Below are 27664 nucleotides of genomic sequence, written 5' to 3'. Positions count from 1 at the left end.
GGGGTGGCATGAGGTCACCCATCCTTGCTCACCCGAGTCGGCGTTGAGGCGCCGGGCGGAGAGCTGGAGCGAGGAGTGGTAGCTGCGCCGGCGGGACTTGTAGGTGTTGTCACTGCTGCGTTCCATTGAGAATTCGTCCAGCCAGGAGCTGTTGGGGCGCTTGTCCCGGATGGTGGAAAATGAGCGCCGCATCGAGCTCGTGTCCGTCACCACCTGCAATGCAGCAACCCCGGCCGGCCGGGGAAGGGGTTAGCAGTTATAGAATTACCAGTTCACCCATTATTACTGGCACACCAGCCTCTGGGATGGGGAGGTTCAGGGCGTAGGGGGGCAGCCAGCCTGAACACAGACCCCCTAAATAATCTCTGCACAAATCAGGGGTGGGAGGAAAGTGGGGTTCAGCTTGTGAGCTCCCCTGCCCGTGCTCTGCAAGCAAAGCCAGTGGCTGAGGTCCAAGCCAAGGGGCTGTGTGTCAGGGCAGGGCAGCAGCATCCCCCCACAGGCATGGGGACACAGGCCATTGCCACCCAGGCTGCCTCAGCATCCATCCCCCCTCAAAAACAGGATTGAGCGGAGCAAACAGAGACATTAAAGAAGAAATAATTGAGAGAAGGGGGATTCCCCTGGTGCCCCTCACTTAGCATTTATTCTCCTGGCTATGCCAGTTTTCCAGTGGCAGCACTGGTCCCCTATGTCCTCCTTTATTCCCACATCCTCTTCCCCTGCACTCATTCCCTCTTCTCCCCACTCATGTTGAGGTTTTATAGAATTATAGAACAGTTTGTGTTGGAAGGGACCTTCAAAGCTCATCTAGTCCAACCCCTGCCATGAGCAGGGACATCTGCACCAGCTCAGGTTGCTCAGAGCCCCGTCCAGCCTGGCCTGGAATGTCTCCAGGGCTGGGGCATCCACCACCTCTTTGGGCAACCTGGGACAGTGTCTTACCACCCTCGGTGTAAAACATTTCTTCCTCATGTCTGGCCTGAATCTCCTCTCCTTTAGTTTATCATCCCTCTCCTTTCTTTTCTCGCTTCTATGCTTCTCTTTTCTACCTTCACCCCTCCTTCCAGCTTGTGTTCTCACATTTTGTTTGCAGAACATCACCTCCTTCCATGTTTTCCTTCACTTTATTCTAGCACCTTTTTCCCTCCGCAGCCTCAGGTCATTCTCACTGTCTCCTCACACCGTCCCCTTTCTGCTCCCATCCCCTCCCTTCTGATCATCTCCCCCGCTGCCGAATGGTCAATAAAGCCCACAAGGCAAAGCCTCCCTTCCTCTTCACGTCCTAAAGTGCCACAACATGTCACACCAGCACCTCTGTGAGAAAGCAGACCCAAGGACTTCACAGCAAAACCAAGCCCTGCAAGAGAGTCTGTGTCTGTGTGGAGGCTGAGTAACAAGACAGAACAACAGAGAAACCGGGCAGACAAACGAGGAGGTGAGATGTGGCCTGGGTTCCCCTGGACAGACGGAGAAGCACGTGCATCGGGACAATGGGAAACGAAGGAAAAGGCGTTTCATCACCTGGGACATCATCGCACAGCCGGGCTGGGACTCCGCAAACCTCAGCCAGCACCCAGGGCTGGAGGAAAGGAGGAATGTCCCACTGCAGGGGGACCCTGCAACCTCCCGGCTTGGTCCTGCTCCACCATGGACCTCCCCACACGAGCCAGGAGATGGATTCCCCTGGCTGCTCTCCCCATTTAGGGCAACAGCAACTCTCCTACTTGTGCAGCACTCCAAAGATGTGGAGATGCTCTGATATCAGGGCACTGGGGATGCACGGAGCTTGCAGGACTTGCTCAGTGTGGAGAGAAGCCCCAATGTTACCTGGCAGGGCTTTACTTGGACCCGGCACCCGTGGGGGCTTTGCTTGGTTTTACCTGGGGATCCACAGTGAGACGAGGCATGGAGGAGGCCCTCCCAGAGACAGCGTGGTCCTGAGTGTCCACGGGAAGGTAGCTGCCACGGTTAGAGGGCTGCACTCTTTGAAACTCCCTAACCTCTGGCTCCTGGAAATAAAGACACAGCCAAGCTCTTGGGATGGGGCTGGAGCAGGGCAGTGCGCTGCTTCTGCCCCACTGGTAGGGAACACACCTGCTCTCTCAACCAGAGATGGTAGTTTTAAGCGGGCCAAAAAGGAAGTCTAAAATATATCATCTATCATGTTGCCACTGAAGAATAATCTCAGACTCACAAGCCATTGGAGGGGAGCCCAGATGTGGTGGTTCGGGCTCGCCTGATGGCCAATTCATCTTGCACCTCTTCACTGGTGGTGGGAACCCTGCCCGGATCTGGTGATGCCCTTACTGCCTGGGCTTTAATTCCTTCTCCTTTTGCTCTTTGGTTAATTCCCAATTTAGGGGACTCTTGTACAGGATGTGGTATCCAGGAGATGGGCAGGGAGTGACCTTGGAGATCTTCTCAAAGGTGACTTTATGGGGAGGGGGGAGTCTCATCTGTCACCTCCCCACCGGCAGGATGGTGGCATGGACAGGGTGGCCAGGGCAGGGGACAGCTCACACAGAGAACTACAGACCCTGGGGACACGGACCGGGCTGGGGATGCACAGTGGTACCACACTGCATCTGACAAATGTCATGGTGGTGCACAAATGCACACACACAGACATGGAGAGAGATATATAGAGATATGTATATATATATATATATATACAGACAGACAGACAGACAGATGCTGCTGCTGCTGGCCGGCATGTGTGTGAGGCCGGAGGGGTGTGCTCCTGTTGGGAGACAGTTTGACAGCTTGGTTTGGGGTCAGGGACACCAGCACTGACAACAAAATGAACATGAATCCGAAAACATCAGATACCATCACTCAGCACGGGGTAACCCACTGAAATGAGTGTGCTCAGTGGAAAAAAAGAGTAGCCTGTGAAGAGAAGGATATTTTACTGCAGGACATCAGACCCCACTCACAGCTGTTGCCCCAAAAGCACTTGACATTGCCTGGACCCTGGCCGGTCCGGGGATGGCTGTGTCAAAAGATGAGGGGCCAGAGCCCCAGCTGGGTGACACCCAGGGAGATTTGTCCCCTGCTCAGATCCGTGTGTGACCCAGCAGCTGCCACAGGGGCAGGGAGCAGCGTTTCACCGCCATGCCAGCAGCCCCACACCTCCCCATGCCCACCAGCATCCTCGCTGTGACCGCGGGCGAGTCCCCACCAGGCAGTGTGTGACTTTACCAGAGACTGGTGCTCCTGGAACTGCCCGTGGGCCGGATCCATGCACGCCAGCTGGAAGATCTCCTGCGGCGAGAGCGGGCTCAGCGAGTGGAACCCGCTGCGGCTGCTCCTGCAAAGACAGTTCAGCTTCAGGGGAACCACAAGCCGAGTGCTGCCATTGTTAAGCATCACCGCTCCAGTATCTCAGAGCTGAGGAGCCCCTGTGCTTGTCCCCCAGGCTGTCAAGACCCCCAGGACAAACACCATGTGCTGTGGAGAGCTGAAGTGGTGCCTGGGCAGGAGAGGGCACCAGTGCACCAGGTCCTGCGGTAGCAGTGGGACATCCCAAGTGCACTTGCCAGCAACTCCCATCATTCATTCCCACCAGCCAAGGTGCTGGGATCTCCCACTGACCCTGCACCACTCAGGAACCCACTGCTCAACTGCTCTTGAGGTTCAGGTCCATCCCAGACCCTCCTAGGTAAGAGAATTTGCACTTAGTGCCACAATGGTCCTGCAAGAGCTTCCATGCAAACACCTGGCCATCCCCCTTGGCTGCTGTTGGTGATGCCAACACACACCAGCTTCCCGGGATCCTGCAAAAACTTTGTACCAGGAGATTCCTCTCTCAGTCTGGGTTTTCCCTGCTCTCAGCAGCTCTTTAACTCTGTGCATCCCAGTGTCAGCTCCAGAGAATGAGGGCTGCAGGACCAGAAAAGCACCAGGAATACCTCCCTTCTTCTCAGGGTGATACTCACAGGCCCGAGAGGGTGTCCTGCTGGAGGTAAGGCAGAGCCTTGGCATTCGAGATGATTTCCTGCGGCAAGGAGGACGGCTCCATGCGCTGGAACATGGGAGCGTTTTTCTGTATTGAAGAAAGGAAGAAGCTGAGCTTGTACTAAATGCAGATGAACATGCAGTGCTTCACCAACCAAGTCTCCACTTCTTGGGAAGGTTTGCTGTTGGGGACCGAGGATGCACATACACATGCCTTGTAGTCACCAAACTCCAACCTGTCCTACCGCCTTCATCCCTCAGCTGCGTCCCGTGAGGCTGGTTGCACATTTGGTTGGGATGTGGTAGGAAGCAGCGAGGATGCTCTGAACATCCCCGTCGGGCCCACCACGTGCCCATGCTGAGCCTCACCTGCTCCTCCAGCTGCTGCCGCTGCTTCTTGGCTTTGCTCTGCTTGTAGTAATCCATGATCATCATGGCTGCATATATTTTGCCAACAGTCAGGTCAGAGGCTGCAAACATAAGAGGGGAAGGAAGGAGAGGGACACTTTTGTCTGAAGAGAAACAGCAGGTCTAAAGGCACCAGCCCTACTGTGGGATAACCTGATGACCCTCTAACTCTGCTCACCACTCCAAGAGACCTGAACATCCACATGGAAATAAAATGGATGGAGATGGCTTGAAAGCATCATCATAAACCACCAAGACAAACGGCTTTATCATATCATCATATGTAACACAGCAAACGATGCTCAGCCTCCTGCCCTTACATGCTCCAGAGATGATTTCCAGGAGACTCTGGGCTTGGCAGGAATAGATCACTGCAAACTGGACATTTTTCAAGAGGGTTCCCAAGCAGCCAGGCAGAGCAAGGCAGAAACCAGCCCATACCAACACAAACCCTCTTCCCACTTCTCCCCCCAGCTGGAGACTGGTCTGACTGGTCCCCACCTCTCTTTGGGAAGAAGTTGCTGCAGGTTTGATGGGATCTTGCCGATGATGACAGTCCCTGCAGAGACTTACTTTTTGGCATGGGTACCAACAGGTCCAGCATCTTCTGGGACAGGTGAGGCCAAATGGTCAGGATCTCCTTTTGAAGCTCGGAGTCTAACTGCTGCCAATCTGCACCACCTTGAACAGCAGGGTGGGAAAAAATGATCCACGTACCTCTAGACCTGGCACCAGGACCCAACTAAAATCACCCCTTTCCCAGGCTGAAGTGAGGTTCACAAGCAGCAACCAGCCCTTTGGGCTGGCAGGGCCACCTTGCATCACCGAGCCTGGTCTCCTGCTCTCGCGGGGGAAATGTTCCCACCATCCCTTCCATATGTGCTTCCATCTCCCCGTCCCCTGCCCTCCCACTCAAAGCTGCCATCTTCAAGCTCGCCTTGGGTCCGTCTCTGTGGCTCCAGTCCTACTCCAGCCCACACACACCTGCTGCTGCTGCCCCACTTTGCTGGTGAGCGGATCATGTGCTGGTGAAAGAGCAGCTCCATTTGGTTGAAATCCTTAAAAACTGTGCAAAGTGAAGAGCAGAGCTCTCTGGCTGGTGGTGATGGGATGTGCTCACCTTAGGAAGACCCAGGCTCAAGGGGAACTGTCAAAATGTGCCAGACAGAGACACCCAAGCCTGGGGCAACTCTGCCAAGCTGTAGGAGAACCAGGTTCAAACCTCTGCTTTATCTAGAGGGGCTTGAACCCAAGGAGCCGTCTTAGCACTGGGCTTTTGCCGATATCTTGCCCCGGGTTGGGTTTTCTTCCAACAGCTGATCTGTTCCCGGGGGACATTTTATTGAAAATGGCATGTTTCAGCAGAAAGCTTTTGATATGATGAATCAGAGTGTTTCCCGCAACAACAACAAAGCAGATTTTCCAGATCTGAGCACTTTATCTTCCTCGAGAGAGAGATTTCTTTTCCCCAGCCTTGTGACCTTTTACCTTCCTGGTTTGGTTTTGTATATGGGGAGGAAGGAGAATTCTCTCTCTGTCTGTTATGCAGTGGACATCAATTCATTTCTGCTCTCTAGAAACAGCTTCTAGTGGAAAACTGGCCCCCTCTTCCCTAAAGAAATAGATTTTTTTTAGAGTGGCAGAAATTTGTTTGTTTAAGGTAATCACTTCTATCCACCTGCCAGGTTCTGGGTGGCCAACCCCAGTTTGGCTGTGATGTCTTCAGCCCGCCCAAAGGATGAGTGCTGGTCCCTCTGAAACCCTCCTGGTTCTGTCCCTTCTACCCCACTGACCTCACCTTTGGCAATTTTGATGTCCAAGGCCGTGCGTATCAGCGCCATCAAGGTGGAGGTAAAATGGACCGTCATGTCCTCGGCCACGGGCATGTTCATCAGCACCAGTCTCTGCGCAAGAGAGAGAAGAAAACAGCGGACGGAAAACAATATCGAAAAACACATCGACCAGGCTGGAGGAAAAGAAATTAAACATTAAACAAAAGGGGAAAAAAAAAAATGAAATAAAAATTAAAAAAAAAAAATAAAAAGCAACAAAGAGTGTCAAAACAGCACAGCCAAAAAAGAAGGGCAAGGATCACCCCGCCACCCTCCCCCCCGGCTCCTTCCACCCCAGGACACCGGCTCACTGCCTTCCAGGGCTCCTCCTGCACCCCAGGAACGGCCCCTGAGCCCCCCCTTCCCCGGCACCTCCCAGCACTTTTGGGAAGACACCCAGACCCCTCAGGGATGCGGGCGTGGGGGATGCTCGGGAAGGGGAGCGGGGGCTCAGGTTTCCGTTCCCCGGCGGGTTTGGCTTTCCAGCTCTCGACCCTTCCCACCTGGGGCAGGGGAGAGGAGGGTCCCTAACCTTCAGGGACTTCGGATCGGCTGGATTCCTCTAGCATGCTACATCCTGGCGCTCCCTTTTTTTGCGTCTTTTCAGAGATGAAGTTTTGCCAGCACATGCACAGGGTCCAAATTATCCGAGGGTGGGGAAGGGAAGGAGGGGGGAGAAAAAGTGCAGAAGGAAAGAGAAGAAGGGCAACCAGGGCAGGTCAGACACGCCATGCTCCTTCCCCACCCTGGGCAGGCAGGGTGCAAACGGAAGTGACCAGATCCACTTTCCAGAGAGTATATTTTGCTTTGTGAATACCTTGGGTCACCCCTTCCCTGCCCATTCCTTCCCCCCCCGCCCTCACCCCGGGCTGCTCATGTCCTTTCCCTGCCTTCAAACCTCCCTTTTTTTTTCTCCTGGAAAAGTGTGATGATGGATGTATGCGTGCGTGAACAAACAGGGGAGAGCTGGAGAGGGTGGCAGCGTGTTTGCAAGTGTGCAGAAAGCCCCCCTGAAGGCTGCGGAAAGGGCTGCAGGCAGCAGCCCGCTGCCAAGGAAAGCTCCAGTTTGCTCCAGACCTGGACAACACATTGCTCCACAGCTCCAGGTCTTGTCCGAGCAGCTGCTGCCCTCAGCAAAGCCATGTAGCTCCCACCCCAGGTCCTTCAGGGCTTCCTGTGCTCCATGCCTATGCAGCCGGGAGCACGACTGCTGGCCCAGAAGAAGCATGGGGATAAAACTCAAGAGACACCTTTAGAAGGCACCTGGCTTTGCCTTGCACAAGCCATCCTTGAGATAGCTTGTGCTCCTCGGGCACTGCAGAGCTGCTCCTTCGGGATATGTCCCTGCTGCCCACCCGCTTCCCACCTCCATGGGCTTTAGTCCTGTTTCTGCACCAGCCAGGACAAGGATGGTTCCAAGCCCAGGGGACGAGCTTGGGTCAGTGAGCTCCTGGGGACATCCCACCCTCCCAGCTGTGCTACGGGCTTGCTCCTCACCTCGTCTTCTCCAACCCCCCCGCTTCCACGCTACACGGTGTTTTAAAAAGATGGACCCAATTTGAAATCACTATAACTCTGCAACCACAAATTATCAACCATTGCCTTGATGTTGTCCATCCAGCAGGTGAAGAGAACATAGAGCATTTATAAAGAGGTTACTAAAACCTGGTAACTCATTAAACCGTTTGTAAATTTTTGTGTAATTGTAACATGTTGGGTCCATCTTTTTGAAACACCCTGAATTGCTGACCCTGCCCTTCCTCTCCCACCGGGGTCTTCCACCCCAGAGCTCCTCGGGCTTATGAGTGACCACACCAGCATCACATGCGTGGGCTGTGGAGACCAACCGGCGTGGCCAGGACTCTTTTGAGCGCACCAGGCTCCCCACAAATGAGCTAAACACATGTTGGATGCCCCCAACACCTCCCCAGCTCCCCACAGCCCCACCTCCCGCAGCTCCCTCGAGTCCCGGCTCCTGCTCGGCTCTAGCCCCCGTAGAAGGAAGGGTTGATCTACCTTATAGGCCACTTTGGAAGGACATCTCTTGCCGAGGCCTAGCGGTGGTGACATAAGAGTCAGCATTTCATACATCTCAGTGTAATGGATTCGGCCACTGCTCATGAAGGGGGAAGGGGAGGGAGGGAGATGCAGAGAGAGAAGGAGGCATTCCCAGAGAGCGGAAAAAACGTACGAACAAAAAATAGTACAGGAAAACAGGAGAGAAAAAAAAAAAAAAAGAAACAAACGGACAAACAGGAAAAGAACAGGAAACCCATTAATCAAGGCAAATCATACATGAGAGACTGTCCTGATGTGGATTTATAGCACTGCTCACACAGACCCAGGAATGCTGGCCGAAAGCAACTCACCCCTCTCCTCTCTGCTGCTGGCCTCGAGCGCCTGTCTTGCTGTCTGGGGGTCCTTCTCTGCTCTCAACCCCTCTCCTAAAGCTCCTAAAGCCCTCCGGCAGCCCCCAACTCATCCCAGAGGTTCCAGGGCTGTGTGTGAGTGGTATAAATCAGATACACGGCACTCAAGCCATGGGTTATTTGAGATAAGGGTGGTTTGCACCACAGTGCTCTGTGGCCTCCGGAGCATCTTTCCCTCCTGGGGGGGGACCTGGGTGTTGCTTTGCATGGCCACCTAACCCATAGCTGGAAGGCTGTGTATCCCCAGCTCATAAGGTCTATGCAATTGGGAGGCAGCATCTTGCATAGAAGGCAGTGGGCCAGGGTCACTTGTCAAAGGAAGATGCCCAGTTGCTTCCGTCTGGCTCTGCGGATGGACCACTTCCCCACCATGCACCAGTGCAAAAAAAGGCATGCTGAATTGGCTGAAAAAAATAAAGAAAAAAAAAAAAACAACAACCAAAAAAAACCAAACCAGGAGGAAAAGTTACACATGCCATGCTCCCGCCCTGGCTCTCTCCCACATGCGGCTGCAAGTTCCACCAGGTTGGAGTTTAAAGAGTCTCAGCAGAGGCAGCTGTTTGGGCCTTCCAACATTGGGCTTCCTTTGGGTTTCCCAAGGGAGGGAGCTAGGACGGACCCCCACCTCGCATTCCTCTGCTCTGCAAGGACCTGCCCAGGGCTGTGCAGCGAGGAACGCTACCGAAAACGGGCCACCCAATGATGCCTTGAGCCCTCTGCCAGGCTGAGATACTTGGGCTGTGCCTCCCTCTCTCTGCACATCCTGGAGGCCACTCAAGTACATCTTGTCAAGCACTGGAACAGGCTGCCCAGGGAAGTGGTGGAGTCACCATCCCTGGAGGGGTTTAAGAGACGCATAGATGAGGTTCCTGGGAATGTGGTTTAGTGCCAGTGTTAGGTTAATGGTTGGACTTGATGATCTTGAGGGTCTCTTCCAACCAAAATGATTCTATGATTCTATGATGTCCCAGGGATCCTGGGCTCAGCAACTTCTTCCTCCCCTCATGCCAGGCTTCCAAACCTGCACTGCGACATTCAGGATGGTTAATGGTCAAGGGCAACATTGCAACAGCAAAGGCATCAACCCTTACAGCTGGGCTGGGAGGATGCTGCTGGAGAGGAACCCATCACAGCCGGGGTGGCTTGGGAGAAAGGGCACTGCCAAAAAATTAAGCACTCCTTGCAGGATCCTGACCAATCCTCTACCCGTGTGCTGAGAGCAGCGTGAAAAGGGGAGAAGACGATATCACCTCTTCTTAGGGGGTACCGGCAGGCTTGGAAGCAGCCTCCTGGCCGAAGAGGCCCCCACCAAGATCAGCTGTGACATTTCAGATGTGAACTAGGGATGGTGATGACCCGCAATGGGAGCTGTTTGGGATGCAGGCGCAGCGCAGGCTGGGCAGGCGATCCCCTTTGAGACCTGACACACCTAAATGCGTTGGAAAGAGGATTGATAACAACAATGGAGACTACGAAGTGGGACGATCAAGAGGAAACATCCAGGTCCAAGAGTCTGTAAGCAGCACCTTAGCAGAGCTGGACGTGCACAGACTCAAGGTGTCCGAAGTGGTGCAGATGACTTCTAAATTTCATGCACGAGCTTTGTGCAAAAAAGGAAGAAAGACAGTGATCTTTCACCCACCTTTCCTGGCAGGGAGGATTTTAGTGTACCCAGCACTGTATCTTTCATACTGAAATTCTCCCCACAGGCTCCCGTGAAAGGAAGAGTTTGCGTCAGTAACCAAGAAGGACCTCACGAGAACGGTGTTGCTCTCACAGACAGGCTGCACGCTTTGCTGCTCCTCAGAGCAGAGATCTTGAAGCATTTTGAGCAGGACAGCAGTGCCCAGAAACCACATCCCCCAGACTCAAGGACAGGAAGGCATGTGGAACAACATCTATGTGAACAAGATGGTTCCCAAGAGCTGGTCCCAGCATGGGAGCATCCTCGATGGGAGATGCTGGCCATCTGTCCTGTGTCTGGAGGGAGATGTACCCTGTGGCTGTGGCACGGGGTGGCCTGTAAAACCACCAGGCAGTAATGGCTCGGTCCTGGTGCTCTGAAAGAACCCTGTGAGTGATGGGGGAAATCTGGGGGACAGAAACAAACACAGTGCCATGTTAGAGCACCAGAACAGCAAGTGATGCGAGAGTAGATTCGGGAATAGGAGATGTCCACAGCGACATGAATGTTTGTGGACCATTCACCTAACACATGACAACCTCAGGGGTACTTTTAGGGGGCAAAAATAACGCCTTGTCTCACTTTGGCATGACTGCTAGGAGCAGAGGGGGTGAAAGAAAGGCAGAGATAGCCTCAAGGAGTGGAGAAGGCTGCCAAGATCGAGTCCCAGCAAGATATGCTTACAAGACCTGCTCTCCCCAGCATAAGGACAGAGCTTGCTGGACTGCCATGGGCAGCCTTTCTGCATCAATACCCCTTCATTAGCCCACCTGTGGATTGGCTAATGGGAATACTTCCATATCACGCTGCACCACTGTGCTGCGTCCTGAACTTGCCCAAGCACCATCTTGTACAGAGCAGGCTGTCCACCACTCCGTAAAGGTTTTTAGGGACATCGTTTAGTGACAGTGTTAGGTTAATAGTTGGACTTGATGATGTTGAGGGTTTCTTCCAATCCAAATGATTCTATAAGCACGTTTGTGGTTGTTTCTGCAGGTCATCGTTGTCACAGCAGGACAGGGGTGTGGGCTCCAGGAAGGTGAACTTGTGCACTGTCAGTATGCGGGGCAGGCTCACCAAACTGAAAAGGTGAGAAACTCAGGTTGGCATTTTGGGATCTGGATCATGGTGACAAGATGCAACAACCAAACAGGTTTTCTTTCTTCATCAGTTGCCTTTTGGGAATTGCTCCAGGGCAGCAGGAATCCCTGAAAAATCTCTTGTCCTTGAAATGTCTCATGCACATGGAGGAGGAGCCCTGATGTCAATCAAGAAAGACTAGAAATTCCTCCTGAAGGTGTCTTCTATCTGCAGGGACCTGAGCAAGTGTCCTGAAAGCCAGCATCCTTTGCCAGGGATGCAACAGAAAAGAGTAGAAAGTCTGCAAGGAGCCCCTCCTTGAACAGATGAGCCATCTGAGATTCCTGCAAGAAACCTCCTGTCACTAAATACCTCTGCATAAATGAGACGACCGAGAGCCCAAGTCTTGTCTCACTTGCTCTGCATTTCTTCCGGTGGTCTACTTCAAGATTTCAAATGTGTTTATCATTCCCATGACCAGCTGTGGAGGGTGACAAACTCGTTCCAGGGATGCTGGCTGGAAGAAGCATTTCTGACCTGCCCAGAAGGATGTGATGGCTACATCATGCCGCACCAAGGAACACTCTTCTTCTGCTGAGCCAAGACCAAGCGTCAGGGGCACCTGAGCTGCCCTTGTACATCTCCTCAGAGACCAGGAGGGATGCAGAGGGAAGAGCAAGCTCAGTGGTCCATCCTTTCATACTATAGACACAGACATAGGCATTGTGGCACTTCAGAGAAGGCAGCAGGCACATGATTTTGCTCAGTTGTCACCCCAAAATAAAATTAAAAAAAGAAGTGCAAGTCAGAGAGGCACGAGGAGGCCAAATTGCTGCCATGGACTCACAGTCAGCAGCAGGGAGCTCGGCTCAAGCAGAGAGAGAGGAGCTGTTGAGCTCCGGAGATGTGTCCAGGTGCCACCACCTCCCAAGCAAGTCCAGCAAGCCAAGGGCAAGACTAGCAAGAGTCCTGCTCCCCAGAGACATGGTTGTGTGTCCTCTGAGTGCCACGCTTGAGGAAGAGCCTGTTGGGAACAGCACAGTGTCCCCCAGGGACAGGGGTCACCATGGCCTCCCCATCCTTCCCCCAGTCCTCACTCTCCAAAATGACAGCAAAGTCTCCAACATCCTCCTGCCTTTGCACTCCCTTCCCTCCCCAGGAGTAAACCACACCTGAACCCCCCAAAAAAGTCCTGCTCCTGCGTGAGGACACTGTGAGAAGCCAAGCAGGGACGGTGGCATTTGGCCTGGGACCCTTCGGGGGACTCTGAACCTATGGCGTTGGGGTGGGGGGGCTGGCTGGGGCCACAATTTGTCAAAACCCACCCCGGGAGGCTCTGACGTCCCCCTGGCCCCACTCATGCCTCCCCTGGAGGAGGACAGCTGCTGGCTCTGGGAGGCCGTGGACCTCTTTAAACTCAAAGGAAAGCAACGTCAGGGTTCCCTCGGGTGGGCGGTGGAGCAGGGGGGGAAGGAGGGGTGGATGGTGCGTCCCGGGGCCAGGTTTGTGGCGGAGGACTGGGAGGCAAACCTTGCACGCCACCCTGTAGGGGCAGTTCTCTCCTAGGCCCAGAGGAGGCGAGATCACCCGTACTAATTTGTACATATCCTTATACGAGATCCTGCCGCTGCAAAGGAAGCACAGGTGGGTTAATAGGACACCGAGAGGGTGCAGGGGAGGATGGAGAGCTTAACCAGGAGCGGGGCTGAGGCCATCTGTGGGTACGTGGCTTCTCTCCTTCTGGCTCTGTCAGACCCAGAGAGGGGAAAGCTGTGAGCATCAGCTACTGACTTCTCCATATCTCCTCGTACTGACCCACGCCTACCCTGGAGAAGGATGGTTTTGGCAGTGGACACCACCCCATCACCCTTTCTCATCATGCCCTTGGCCACCTACACTTGGTGGGAGAGGGTTGGGATTTTAGACGGGGGTGAGACTGCAGCTTGGTTGGGTTCTAGCCACCATGAGCCCTTTTGATGGAGTGGTGTCCCATCACACCACCAGAGAGCCTCCTACCCTCACGTGGCCAACTCTCTGGTCCTCACAAGGTCCCAGGGAGGTTGGCAGCTGAGTCACTTGTACCTCCAGTATCTGGGGAACCTGAGACGGGGAGAGATAATGTGACCAGCCGGTGACTGGTGGCTCTGGCACTAGCACCTTGGTCTCTCACAGTCCAGTCCTGTGCTCTGACCACCAGACCACACTCTGCCAAGGGTACACATTATTAGAAGCAAACCCTCCCATACACACACCCCTTCTCTCCCACAGAAGCACATCTCCCCAGACCCAGGTGCAGTCACCGCAGGATACAGCCCGTGTCCCTCCTGCACCGGCTGAAATACCAAAGCCATTGAGGCGGAGAGCTGGCAAGAGAGGGTGCAGGGGCCGCCAGACGCTGAGCTCCCCACTCTGCTCCAGACCAGAGCCCTTTGGGAAGCAGGACCCCGTGGGGTGGAAGTGCTGAGGTGCAGCGTGCTGCAGCCTCCTGAGCATCCTTAGACAAGCTTGGAGGGAAACCACACAAAGAGGCAAAGATCAGCATCACCATCCTACCCAGCAATTTGCCTCTGGTTTCTCCTTGTCCTTCTCCCATCCCTTCTCCATTGCTAGCCAGAGCTAACCCAACTGTCTGGGCAAAACCCACCTCTGAGCCCCCATGGTGATGGATGGTGTCCCCACGAGACCCTTCACGTGATGGTCCTGGTGTCAGGATGCAGAACTGCTGCCCCACTCAGGCGATGGGACCCATTTGGATGTACTCACCCATTCCTCACCCAGCAACGGGTGCCAGGGCTGTCCCACGGGCCCAGCACCACCAGCTCCTGTACGTGTCCCCTAACTACACACCACAATGGAAGAGCACAGCTTGCTCAGGGGTGCATGGCATCAATAGGACAGCTTGGGCATGCTTTTACAGTGACTGTCCTGGACACTCAAGGCCACCAACACAGGAGGTGAGAGAGAACGAAGGGCCTGGTGTGAAGAAATCCCTCCCAAAATCCACATGTGAGAAACTCCACACCGAGCAGCTGGATGTTTCACTGCTCCCACCTCCTCTCCATCAGGTCCATCAGGACCACCTACTCACCCACACTGACCTCTCCCCCTCGCACACGGGCATATTCACCCACTACCTATCAAACCTACCTGCCCACAGGGACTTTGCACAGCAGCAAGAGTGCTGGAGGAGACCACGCCAGGAGGAACCTGGCCAGCACTGAGCTGCCCAGGCTTGGACAGAAACGGTGGAGGAAACTATGCCAGGAGCTGATGGCATTAGGAATTTAAAAAAAAAAAAAAAAAAAAAAAGAAAAGAAAAAGAATCTTGGCTAGAGCTGGTCTCTTGAGGGGCAGGACATTAGCAGTGGAGGCGAGGAGTCTCCAAAGGGAACGCGTGTGTCTGCCAAGGTCTCTCAAGCTAAGATCGCCCACGCTCCCCCGAACAGCAAGAGAGGGCCATGGTTCCAAAGAGGCTGTCCCCAGGCTGGGAGAGGGAGGAAGGGGACACACGACGTGTTTTCATGGTGCTGGGGCTGAGTGGCAGGCAAACATCCAGAGCTGCCGAGGGCTCCACATTGCCCTGTGGATGCTCCAGACCGAGCCAGAGGGAACAGCGGAGAGCAGCTTGTCTGCAGTGGCAGCAGAGCCAAAGCCTGGCCACCCAGGGTATATATGGCCAGGGTGTGTATATAGATATAGATATATATATATGAACCCCATTCCATTGCTGGGAACAGACTGCCACCTGCAAACGGGAGCCCTGTTTGCTGGGGTCCTCGTCAGCAAAGGCTTGAGTGCAGGGAAAAAAAAGTCCTCCTGTCTCTAGAGGGGTGAGCAGGCTGGCCAGTGTAGGAACACAATTCCCCAAACACACTCCAAACAAGGTTCTTGAGAGGTGACTTGTCAGGAGCCCAATAGACCTCCAGCATCTCCCCAGGGCTGGGAACAAGCCACCCTCAGCCCTGCTCCGATGGGGGGTCGCGGGTGCTGGGGACCAGGCGATGGAGCTGGTCTCAGGGCAGGGACACCCAGTTGGTGCACAGGGACAGGGAAGGAGGTGGAGAGGGACCTACCCATTGGTTGGGGAGAAGAGGAAGAGCAGGAACCTCCAGCACTCAGGATAAACACCATGGCAAACTGTCAACATCACCCAAGACGCCTGTGCCACCAGGTGCTGTAGGAACCAGCCGCTGCTCTTGTAATGACCGTGGGCCAGAGCAGCCCTTCCCTGACCATCCCAGGCACCACAGCTGGTTTCCAATAGTAGAAGACAGAGACACCCACTTAAAACCAGCTGTGAGAGGTTGCTCGGGAGGAGAATGAGCTGGCTACATACCACGCTGCTCTGTCATACTCTGCCCAGATCCGGACAAACTCATCCAGATGGTGAGGTCCCAGGATGGAGGAATCCCGAGTCAGGTATTCAAAATTGTCCATGATGACGGCCACAAACAGGTTGAGCATCTAAGTGAAATGGAAAAAGGCAGAGAGAAACGAAAGTAGGAGGCGAGGGAGCAGAGGTGACCTTATGGATTGGATGCAGGTTGGGGCACTGATGAGAGGAACCCCCCAGGGCTCTCGGGCAGAAGGGAACTCACCAGGAATGAGCAGAAGAAGATGAAGGAGACGAAGTAAACGTAAGCCAGGTCAGTGCCGCATCGTTCGTTCTCATTCTGCCCGGACGTTGCTGTCGTGTCCGGCTCGCAGCCTTTGCCCTCCAGGCAGGACAGCATGATCTCCTGCCATGCCTCTCCCGTGGCGCTCCTGCACCCAACACAGTGGTGCTCAGCAGCTCGTGGTGCCACAGGATGGAGCTGGGACAGATGCCCCCAGGAGAAGCCTCGCAAGAAGCTATGCAACCCCCTGCCCATCTCCGGCATGCAGAGGAGCGAGGAACCGAGTCAGCAGCAACCCAGCTGGACCCACACAAGTGTAGCTCCTGGCACACAGGGCAAACTGCCCCCCAGCCAACTGGTCCAAAGAGCTGGGAGACAGACGTCTTTTCTTTGGGGGCAGGGTGGGGAAAAAAAAACAGGGTTCCTGAGCTCCTGTGGCTGTGTGTTTGCCCAGCTGCTCTCTAACACCAATAGCTGAACTCCACCAAACAGTGAGAACCTGCCCAGCCCAGCTCCTGGCTCACTTGCACCCAAAAACACTGCCAGAGGAGTTTTCTAGGGTTGCTTACCTGAAGAGGAGCATGAGGGAGCCCAGGAAGCTGCGGAAGTTGTTGTGCCGGTTAATGTGGCTTTCCTCGTCTAGTTTGATATTGCCGAAAACCTACAGGAGGGAGAAAAAGGGCTTAATTATTCAGGCAAGAGCTCAGCAGCCAGGGAACCAGCTGCATGTTCACCCTGGCTCATGGGCACGCACCCCTGTGCTACAGGGACCGGTCCTGCCCCAGGTCCATCACCCTCAGCACGGCCAGTCCCCAAAACAGCCTCTCTGTGCAATTCCCCATGAAAAAGTAGCCCTGTGCACAGCCAAGGAGCTGGCACCGAGCAGCCGTTGGTGAAGGAGACTCTCCTCTCCCCCGCAGGGGTTTGTGGTGGGCGGCAAAGGCTGCGAGAGGCCGAAATGCCATGGAAACAGGAGCACAGAGGACCTGAGATCAACCAGAGTCCAACCACTTCACATGCATCCCTCTGCTCTGCTACAAGAGGCACCTGAGCATCGCACGGTGCCCGGTGGTCCTGAGGCAAAGAGACGAGTCTCATCACCCTGGGTGGGTGCTGGGTCCCAGTCCTGGAAACTCCTGGGAGCTTTTCCCTTAGTGGGAATGCCATCCGTGATGCTGGGGTTGGGCACAGTGGTGCAAACAGGATGGGGAAGCGCTCAGTGATGGAGGGACAGACTGACACAGACAGCCAGACACCTGAGACTACCGTCCCCAGGGCCAAAAGAGGCAATGAAGCCCCAGACACGGACAACATTCTAATAACGACCCACAGCCAAGGCCATTGTAGGACATGACAAATGCTTGCAGAGTGCCTCAAATAGGAAAAATATGCCGTTATTACCGTTAAATATTTATTCCACTTTCCGTGAACCTAAAAATACACTAACTGCAGAGTATTTTTTCCCTCTGTACAGGTTTTTTGGAATGTGTAATTGTAGAATATTTTCTGCCTCCAGCTATTTTGCTCAAATAACGCCCACATACTTTACTGCTTGGGGATTTGTTCACAATTATGTTAAAAAAAAAAAAACAAAAAAAACCCCCCAAAAACACACCACCATAAAATAAATCAAATACTACCACACGGCAGGGAGGGGGGGCTGAGTCAGATGGCAGTTGTTTAGCGCCAAGAACACCTGGAACCGGTGTTGAGATGTGTAGGACAGAGTGGCCAAAAACCAACCACGCGCCTCTCTGGGCGGGAGAGAGGGGGTGGAAGAGACGAAACACCAGCGCTGCCAAGCAGCCCCAGCTGACAGAAGTGCTGCCCCCCCAAAATCTGCCCATCCTGGCAGCACACATCGGGCAACGGCGGGGGGTACCGCGGCAGCTGGCTCATAGGGCAGCTCCAGACCCCAAGCATTCGGCGTCAGAGATGCTTTGTCAGATCCTCAGCGTGGGATTTAGTCATGGTAGAACCAAGCCAGCCCCGAGGCACGTGTGGAGCTGAGGGTTTTAGCTCACGTGCTTCTTATTTATCAGCTGGAGCCTGGAAAGCTCACATCTCCCCATGCTCTGCAGACCTTTGCAGAAGTTTTTTTATACTGAGTGTGGTGAGAGCCTGGCCCAGGTTGGCCAGAGAGGTGGTGGATGAACCATCCCTGGAGACATCCCAGGCCAGGCTGGACGGGGCTCTGAGCAACCTGAGCTGGTGCAGATGTCCCTGCTCATGGCAGGGGGGGCACTGGATGAGCTTGGAAGGTCCCTTCCAACACAAACTGTTCTATGGTTCTATGACCTCCCACCATCTGCTAGGTCATTGCAGGTCCCTAAGCACAAGAGCCCAAGCGGACCATCAGACCGTCCCTCCGCAGAGGGACCAGGTGGAGGGTGGGCTGCGGGGATCACCGCCACGACGCAGCCCTTCAGATGGGAAAGGCAGAAGGCTGCTCACCAGGTCCCCTTCAGGCATGAAATCAACCTCTGGGGGCTGCTACGGAGTTGGAGATGGGGTGTCATTTCTGAAACTGAATTGCCTGTGAAACAAAGGGGTGGCGATTTGAAAGCAGCTGCCACCATGGGATGCCCAGCTGAGTCCCCAAGGCCACATCTCCAAGGGGACAAGTTGGGAAGGCAGCTGTGGAGCTTGACTGAACAAGCCTGTGGCAGCTCTCCCAGGGCATGTGGTTTTGTGGCTCCCAAACACGCTGTTCCACCCTCGGGACCTTGCCAGACACCGTGACTGAGTGAAGTAATGACAGGCAGGCACAAGGCTGGCTGCTGTGTGTAATGCTGAGGATGTGCTGGTCCACAGCCTGTCTGCACCAGAGGGATGCACATTGAGATGTCTGTGCTCACCTGCATCCCAATGATGGCATAGATGAAGAAAAGCATGGCGATCAAGAGGCAGACATAAGGGAGAGCCTGCAAGAGAAGCAGATGAGTCATCTCACTGAGCTCAGGTCCAGCACCAGAAGAGTACAAAAAGCACAGCGAGCAGGTAAGCTGTGCCCCTCCGTCTGTTCTACAAGCCAGCAAGGCAGCAAGACCTTGGGAACTGCCCACATTTGTGAGCAGCATCCCAGCACCGTGGCCTGGGAGGAGACCGGGGCACACGGGACTTACCTTGAAGGACTGCACAAAGGTCCAGAGCAGGATGCGGATGGTGTAACCCTGGCGCAGCAGCTTGATGAGCCGAGCAGCCCGGAAGAGCTTCAGGAAGCTCATGTTGAAGCTGCTGGTGTTCACCAGCTGGGAGGAGATGAGAAGAGGGTCAGGCGGTAGGTGGGGGCCCCCCCATCCCTCCCAGCGGTACACCCCGCTTCTCCCAGTCCCTGCTTCACCTTGGTGTCCGTCAGGATGATCTCCGTAATGCTGCCGATGACGGTGATGAAGTCAAAGATGTTCCAGGTGTCCCGGAAATAATTCTGCAAAAAGGAAGGAGAGAGGGAACATGGATTTGATCTCAGGGATGGCAGGTCTGACGGGTGCTGCGCCACGAGCCAAGGCTGCTCATGGACAATGGTAGCAGCAGCAGAGACCCTGCCGCCTATTTGTATGCGGCCATGGTCTGGAGCATCATCCCGCGTCTGAGACGGCGGACCTGAGAGTGTCTGCAGCAAGCAGCTTCTCCTGGGAGATGACTCACGCATCCAACAGGCCACCTTGGCGAATGGGAGCAGGGAAAGCAGCCACAGCCAGCCCTGCGCAGGCTGCAATGGCTCAGCATGACAGCCCTCACAGCCACGAGGCTGCTTTGCCTTCCTCTTTGTGACCACCCAGACCCACCTCAGTCCCCAATGTTTGTGCTGCAGCTGGTGCAAGACTGGACTTGACCATGGCTGGAGGCACTGGAAGGAGGGAGGATGGCTAGAAACCACCCTGCTAGAGGATCTCATCTCCCAGTATGGCTTAGAAATAGGAAAGAAACTATAAAAGAGCAAATCCAACTCTTGCTCATAAGCAGCAAAGAGTAGCTGAAGAAGACACAGTCTGTGGCTTCAAATGTCTCTGAAGGGGCTCTGAGCAACCTGATCTAGTTGAAGATGTTCCTGCTAATAGCAGAGGGGTTGGACTAGATGACTTTTAAAGATCCCTTCCAATCCAAACCATTCTATGATTCTACAATCCAAATCTTAAGCAGCTGGAGACTGATACAGCCCAAGGACAGCAATGCACTGGCATCTTATGGCTTCTGGGGACAAGGGACTGCAGCCACTGACATGGTCACAGCAGTTGGCTTTGGCAGCACATACATAGTCCAAGCACCAGAGTACCACAGAAACAAGGCAAAAAGTAAAGCAACGGTGTGGCTTCCTCCACCAGCATCCAGCAGTGGAAAGTTTAATGAGAACCAAAGCAATGATTCCAACCTAAAAGCAGCTCTCAGGCTGGGATCCAACAAAAACATCAACCACCTCACACTATTAACACCTTCCCTCTGTGATCTGCGTGCTGCCAACCCCCAAATTAACACCCTCAACAAGAACAGGAGCAGCAGCCACTCACCAGGAAGCCAAAAGCGATGATCTTGAGGACGCACTCCAAGGAGAAGACCATGGTGAAGGCGATGTTCAGGTACTTCAGGGCCAGCTCATAGGTGTACGGAGCAGAGTAGTACTAATGGAAAGAGAGAGACATCGCTAGGCAGGAGGGGACCTGTCAGCCTCTTGGCTGATGACCATCTCAGGGAAGACCTGCAGTGGCCCATGCTCCTTGCCCTGGGTGCCTCAAAACCATCTCCTGTTCCCCCTCTCCACCCCTCTCCTAAGGCAGCTGCCACTGCTTCTAAGACAGAAGCACAGAGTAAACCCAGATCTTTCTGCAATAGTTAAGAGATCCAAATCATTTGGGTCATCATTAGGGAAGATCTTGCCTGCAGTTTGAGGCATGTGGTGTTTCAAGTGACTGTGCCAGGGGAACACATCCTCAGACTCTGCCTCAAAGCATCTCCTAGAAACAACCAAAACACCCTCTGGTCCCCTCCCGACCGATCCTCCTTCTCCCCACCACCCCAAACAGGATAGGCTCACCATGACCGGCTCACCTTCATCATCAGCACCACGGTGTTCAACGCTATCATGGCCATGATGGTGTACTCGAAGGACGGGGAGACCACAAAGTGCCAGACACGGTACTGGAAGGTGTGTCGGTTCTGGGGCATGTACCGTGTGAGGGGCTTGGCACTGATGGCAAAGTCAATACAGGCCCTCTGGAAAAAAACAACGACCATCAGACCCCCCCCGATGGTAACGTGGAGGACGGTGGCTGCCACACTTCTTTCCTTCATGGGCTGGGCAGGCAGGTGGCTCACAGGTTTCTTACACCTTTTCAACATCTAGGGAGCTCCAAGCTCCCAAACTGCAGAAAATCCATGGAAACGTCCTCTTTCCCCCTCTCCCAGGGTCATACCTCGTTCTTCTCCAGACTGCACTCCTCCATCATTTTGTCTCCTTGCTCTTGGAACGTAATGATGATGAGAGCCACGAAAATGTTGACGAAGAAGAAAGGGAAGACCACAAAATAGACGACATAAAAAATGGACATCTCCATGCGGTTGCTGCGGCTGGGCCCACGGTCTTCCTCCGTCACGTCCACCGAATGCTGCAGCACCCTGTGGGCAGAGAGGTGGAGAAAAGCAACCAGAGATATGCCCATCAGGACTGCCACCACGTGCCGCATCTCACGGGACCCACTTCGTACAGCCAGCTCTGTCTGTCCGTGCTTGTAACAATAACATAAACCTCTGTCTTAATCTGCTTTACAAGCACAAACCTTCCAAGTGGCTACAGCCTGTTTTATGGAGCTTTGCCTGTGACCTTAGTGGAAAATGGATTTCCCAGTGCTCCACATACAGAGGAAAGAATTGCTCAAGTTCGCACAAGCATGAGCTATGGTCACCTCTAAAACTGAGCTAAAATATAGCTTAGGGCCACACAGGAGAAAGGATTATCTATCATTTACTCCCTAAGGAAGAAGATAACCCCAGCCATGGTCCCAGCCTCGTACAGGGAGTAAAGCTCTTTTGTCCTGACATAACTTCTCATCCCTCCTTTCCTCCTCCCTGCCCAGCAGCTTCTGTCTCAGTCCTGTGTGCGTATAGCCAATTATTAACCCAACCACCCCAATGGGGATGTGCCCACCCCCATTCAAGGGGGGAACGAAGCAGAATACTCACTGGGGCCAACCCTCGCCGGTGGAGACTGTGAACAGGGTGAGCAAAGCCCAGATGATGTTGTCGTAGTGAAACTCGTGGCGCTTCCACTCCCGGCACTTCACCTCCATCTTGTTCTTCTCGTGGTCCACGTAGTTCCCTCTGCAAGGTTGGGAGAGAGCAGTGACCTTGCTTTTTATGCTGCCAGACTACGAGACGGTGGTTTTAAACCTGGGGGCAACGTGTGTGTGTGGGGCTGGAAAGAGAAATGGGGAGAGGCAGGATAACAACTTGGGGGGAGCAGGGCAGGGGATAGCAAAAAGGAAGAGAGAAGGAGGAAAGAGAACAGGAGCAAAATACGGGGCTCTGCACCCTGTGCAAGGATGCACAGCGCTGACACAGCAATGGGGACAGGGCTCAGCCCACGCCGTCCACCTCAAGAGACTATGTCCAAGAGAGAGTCATGACCATGGACTTAACTGGGAACCCAAACACGATATTCCCCAGAACCTTGCCAGAGGTATCAGCAGCAGCATCAGACCTACGGAACAGGGCACCTACATGCAGTCCTTCTCCGTGTCCTTAGAGCTGTCGGTACAGTAGAAAAACTTCCCCTTGAATAGCTGGACAGCAATGACCGCAAAGATGAACATGAAGAGCTTGTAGACGATGAGGATGTTGAAGACATTCTTGAGGGAGGTCACAACGCAGTCGAAGACAGCCTGCAGGAGAGGACACAGCTCACCTTGGGGACCCAACGGCCTTAGTAAAGGATCAAAACCTTCCTCGAGACCATGGGGAAAGACTTTACCCACTCCTGGCGGGGAAAGGAGGAAAGAGCTGGGCCTTCTCCCAGGTAAAGGGCTATTTTATGAACGAGCTTAACACCTAGAACACCACTCAGCACACACAGACACCAAGAAGCTCCTGAGACAGCAGCAGGGATGGATATTTATATCTTCCAACTTTCCCTGCAATCAGGGCAGCAGACAGGGGATGGTCCCAATGATACAATTAGCAGCACTCAAGACCAATTAGTAAACTCTTCATTGTTTCTCATCACCCTAAATAACAAGGCAGGACAAATACCTACATCTGCAATAGCAGCACCTGCCCAGGTTGTGGAGACTGCACTCTCTGCCCTAGTTCTCAAAGCACTTTAAAAAAATGTCCTTATCCCTGCTTCACAGGGAAGACAGAGATGTCCAGAAATGAACTGACATGGACTGAATCCAGCCACTGATTGGCAAGAAAAGCCGGGGTCAAACCCCACGTCTCTGAGGGGCCACCCTCGGCCTCATCCATCAGCTAAATAACCATTTGCGAGAAAAACTCAGGGCTTCCTTGGTCTCTTACTCTTTTCTGGCTCTATACCCCATCAGCTAAGGGAAATCCATAATCCTACCTGTGCTGCATAAATAATCCCTCTATTCAGCTGGGAAATCCCTCTCTGGGGCAACACCACAGCAGCACAGCACACAAAATCCCGAGTTGTTTGCAAGCTGCGCTGGTGGGAAAGATCATTAGCTCTGGAAAGAGATTTGAGCTCTCCCAAACCCAGGGCAGCCTGTTTCACCAGGACAACATCTGGGCTTTGCTGCCTCATGTCCACTTCGGCCCCAGTTTCCCTGGCAGAGGAACTAACTCAGACACCTTGCTTTTAATAACTTGCTGCACATCGAGATATGAAGCAGCCTGAAGGGCGTTGTGCTTGAAGCTCCCAAAGCACAGCAAATGCTTCGAAAACTATTTGTTCATTGCTCACGAGGCAAATCAATGCTCGTGGTCCATGCACTAACCGGTCCATGCTGGAGTAGACAGACGAAAGACAGGAGATGAGAATAATTTACCTTCAGCTTGGGCAGTCGCTTGATGGTCTTCAGGGGCCTCAAGACCCGTAGCACACGGAGAGACTTGATGGTCTTGATGTCCCGGCCCTTGTTGGTCCTACCACATCAGAGCGGGGCATGCACACGCAAAAATGAAAAGGAGAGACAATAATCTTGCAGACCCTAGGCTGGATGCTCTGGGGGGTCATTAACAGCTGACAGCCCCCCGCCTCCAGCATGCAGAAGGACGGGAACAGAAGGGCCACATGCCACCGTGGGGGCCAGTGATCACAAGCGTGTGACTGCCAAGCGCTCAGCCCACCCCAGCGTGTCTGCTCCAACACACACGCTGACAGCTGGCAGAGATGAAAAACAAAAAAAATTGCAAATCGTTTTCTACCATTACTACTGGGTGCAAGAAATTCCTAATAAAATGACAGAGATTAACTCGATGGGTTCTACACGCAGGTGTCTCACAAAGGGTTTTCCAGCCTGCTTGAAACTCATGATTCGTGGTCCTTACATTCACCTAGGGAAGCACCTGCCCTGTGCTTGGTTTATTCACACTAATGCTGTCTCTCAGAGCTTTCTGCCTTTTTCCATCAGCGCTACCCACCATGCTCGACCTGGGTGTGTATCTCACACCTCAGCCCTCTCTCCCCTCTCCAGATCGGGGCTGCGCTTGCCTGCACCCCAAGTCAGCTGAGCAAGGCAGAGCTTACCAGCAGGATTAATTAAAAAAAAATCCCTTCTGACCCTCATTTCTTGAATATGATGATTAATCCCAACCATAATACCAGTTTGTTTGGGTTTTTTTCCTTGTATTTTAACTAAAGCCCATGGGCTGGATCGCAGGATGGAGCAGAGAGGTCCTGGTGAAGGTGGCAGAGTTTGTATCCACTGCGCACCCTCAAAAAACACCAAGGAAATGACTTAGAACAACAGACACTACAAATTACACAGGTCCTTTGTGAGGGTTAATGCAACAGGGAGCACAATAATGGCTTTAATCATTAAGAGATGTAAACAAACCCACTAATTAATAGCACAGGAGGAGCAGAGCCCCACAAATACATGGGAAGCAACTGTACAAACAGGACTCACTTAGAACCTCCCGTGTCCTGCTTTAATCAGTGTCAGGGCCTGGGAAAGTGGCTGGGGCATCTGCCTGGGGTCTGGGGGGAGGCTGTGAGGGCTCGGTTGGTGCTAGCTGCCACCAAGGACAACTCGACTGCAGCGGTTTACGTGTGCTGAGGAGGGACCTCTTCAGAAACCACCCCTGGATTTGCTGGGGATCCAGCATGGATATGGACACAGGGCTGGATAATGCCTGCAGGAAAGCCTGGCCTTGCTGTGTCTAGAGCCAAAGCTGAGCTCTCCCCAGCCTGCTGAGCTTGGCATGAACCACAGCCCGTGTCCTCAGAGGATGTCAGGGCTGAAGTCCCTGCAGCACTTCAGCGCAGGCAAAGCCCCCGCCGGGGCAGAGCCTTCGAGCTCTGTGGCAGACACTGCTTTCCCTGTGCCCTGCTCCCCCAGGTGTGCTTCACATCATAGAATAGCTTGTGTTGGAAGGGACCTCCAAAGCTCATCCAGTGCCCCCCTGCCATGAGCAGGGACATCTGCACCAGCTCAGGTTGCTCAGAGCCCCGTCCAGCCTGGCCTGGGATGTCTCCAGGGATGGTTCCTCCACCACCTCTCTGGCCAACCTGGGCCAGTGTTTCACCACCCTCAGTGTAAAAAATTTCTTCCTCATCATGTCAGGATAGTGCACAGACACAGAGATCCATGATCTCTGAAGGCAAGGGACTACATTGCTTGCAAAGAAAATCCCACTTGCACTTTCCTCAAGCACACCTCTGTGAACACATCCCGAGTGATGCAGGGTGCATGCAGAGCAGCACAGTCTGGTCTCTGCAGATGCAGCTAAGGGTCAGCACAGGTGTGGGACAGACAGACAGACACCCGCCTTTGCCCGTCCCCCTGCACTCCCCAGGACGGCACCCCGCAGGAACCCGACTGATATAGTTACCCCAAAGCATTCCTGTTGTCGATCCAGCCCAGCAGCCACCAAACAGCACCGAGAGAGAGGGAAAAAGAGAGAAAAGAGAAAGAAGGTATGAAGAGCCATGGGGGAGCTGTGCAGGGATGACCTTGCAGCAGCCCTCCGCTGCCCCACGCCAGGGCTGAACGGCGCGATGAGAATAGACCATGTTGTGTCCTCCAGGACGGGGCTTATCTCCAGGGAGAGACTCATCCAGCAAGCTGGGAGCCGCTGCCCTCCCTGTTGGGGAATTTGGGAGGCAGACATGTAGAGAAATGTCTGCTGCAAGAGGATCCCATGGAGAACGGGATGGCGGGTGACAGCAAACGGGATGGTGGGTGAGAGCAGGCGGGCGCAGGGTCCTCCTTGGCCAGGAATCCGGGAGGGACCTCGAGGCTCAGCCCCAACCAGCCAAAGGCAGGTGCTTCTGAGAGAACCTACCTGCAAGGCCACAGTAGTTCCCATCCAAACAGGCTAACTTTGGTACAACACCTCTATGGAGAAATCCACAGAGTCAAGGTGACCCAAGCTGCAGCTCTGGATCTCCTGCCACCCAGCAGGACACCCGCTCGGACAAGTCAAGGTGGTCTACAAGGTCCCTAGTTATAACCAAATCTCCATCTCTGCTTGAGCGGAGTCCCTGCCACGCACACACAAAGGGCTCAGCACTTTGGGCAAAGCCTGCAAAGTAAAACATTTCTTAAAAAACATAAAAACCAACCCAGGCGAGACGATGAGGGCTACACACTGACCATCGCTCAACCTTCCCACCAACCTTTCCACGGCTCAACCTTTCCCGCTGCTGCGTGCAGAGGGATCGCCATCTCAGCAGCTCTGCAAAGCCACCAGCGAGCACCGCTCCTCTGCGCGATGCCTCCTCCTTGGGTGCCGCGGGAGGCAAAAGCGAGGAGGGTTTTTAGTTATGGGTATTTCAGCTAATCTAATTTGAGGTCTTTGGAGATTTATGGGTTTGTGTTGGGCTTTTTATTTAGGCTGCGTTCGGACTGACGTATTAGCTTTCCACACGGAGAGCTACGGACGAGCCAAGACGGCCTCTCGCTCGGGATGTGCAGGCTCTGATGGGGCAGCCAACAAGCCATGATGGCACACGGAGACGTGGCTTTATGCATTGACGCTTGCTTATTGGTGATCTTGTTGTGGCACTGATGGCTGGTGGATGATGGTTGGTGGCATTGCCAGACCAGCTCAGGGACCCGCTGCACCCGCCCAGAACCCACATGGGAAAAACGAAATGCAGAGAGGAGGCAAAAGGGGCAGAAAATCCACACAGCATGGCATATCTCAGTGATTTTTTTACGCCAGCAAGTGCTGGACCCAGTTACCAGCCACTCTCAGCCACAGCATCACCGCAGCCACTCCGTGAGCATCGCTTTGGCCCCAGCACCACGGGGGTGAGGAGGAGGACAGAGAGGACACATTGCTCCCCCGGCCCCACATCAAGGAGCTCATGGAGGGAGAAGAAAAGGAGAGGGATTCAGATGTCACTGCCAGTGTTTTCCTTTCGAGACCAGGATAGAGGAGGGAGGGCAGTGGGTTGGGACATTTATTGCTGGCGAACACCCTGCGGCTCCTGGGGCCACAGCGGTGACTGGCTGCCAAGGGGAGAGGCAG

General features: G+C 54.0%; 1 protein-coding gene across 1 annotated transcript in view; it reads right to left on the bottom strand.

Moving 5' to 3' along the window:
* Positions 1-27664, bottom strand: part of CACNA1E (calcium voltage-gated channel subunit alpha1 E) — a 92352-nt gene that overhangs the window by 1866 nt on the left and 62822 nt on the right. Inside the window, exons 26-46 of the mRNA XM_065649168.1 lie at positions 26021-26032; positions 24013-24109; positions 22724-22884; positions 22187-22324; positions 21421-21622; positions 21056-21220; positions 20518-20628; positions 19353-19436; positions 19135-19260; positions 18868-18933; positions 16579-16670; positions 15992-16157; positions 15730-15857; positions 12924-13020; positions 6167-6272; positions 4942-5049; positions 4330-4430; positions 3942-4048; positions 3205-3313; positions 1884-2012; positions 33-213 (exon numbers count right to left, since the gene is read on the bottom strand). Of these exons, the coding sequence (XP_065505240.1) occupies positions 33-213; positions 1884-2012; positions 3205-3313; positions 3942-4048; positions 4330-4430; positions 4942-5049; positions 6167-6272; positions 12924-13020; positions 15730-15857; positions 15992-16157; positions 16579-16670; positions 18868-18933; positions 19135-19260; positions 19353-19436; positions 20518-20628; positions 21056-21220; positions 21421-21622; positions 22187-22324; positions 22724-22884; positions 24013-24109; positions 26021-26032 (2486 nt within the window). The remainder of the gene's footprint in view (positions 1-32; positions 214-1883; positions 2013-3204; positions 3314-3941; positions 4049-4329; positions 4431-4941; positions 5050-6166; positions 6273-12923; positions 13021-15729; positions 15858-15991; positions 16158-16578; positions 16671-18867; positions 18934-19134; positions 19261-19352; positions 19437-20517; positions 20629-21055; positions 21221-21420; positions 21623-22186; positions 22325-22723; positions 22885-24012; positions 24110-26020; positions 26033-27664) is intronic.

The sequence above is a fragment of the Caloenas nicobarica genome, chromosome 20 (genome assembly GCF_036013445.1).
Source record: "Caloenas nicobarica isolate bCalNic1 chromosome 20, bCalNic1.hap1, whole genome shotgun sequence".
Lineage (NCBI taxonomy): Eukaryota > Metazoa > Chordata > Aves > Columbiformes > Columbidae > Caloenas > Caloenas nicobarica.
This window is presented reverse-complemented; position numbering and strand designations above follow the sequence as displayed.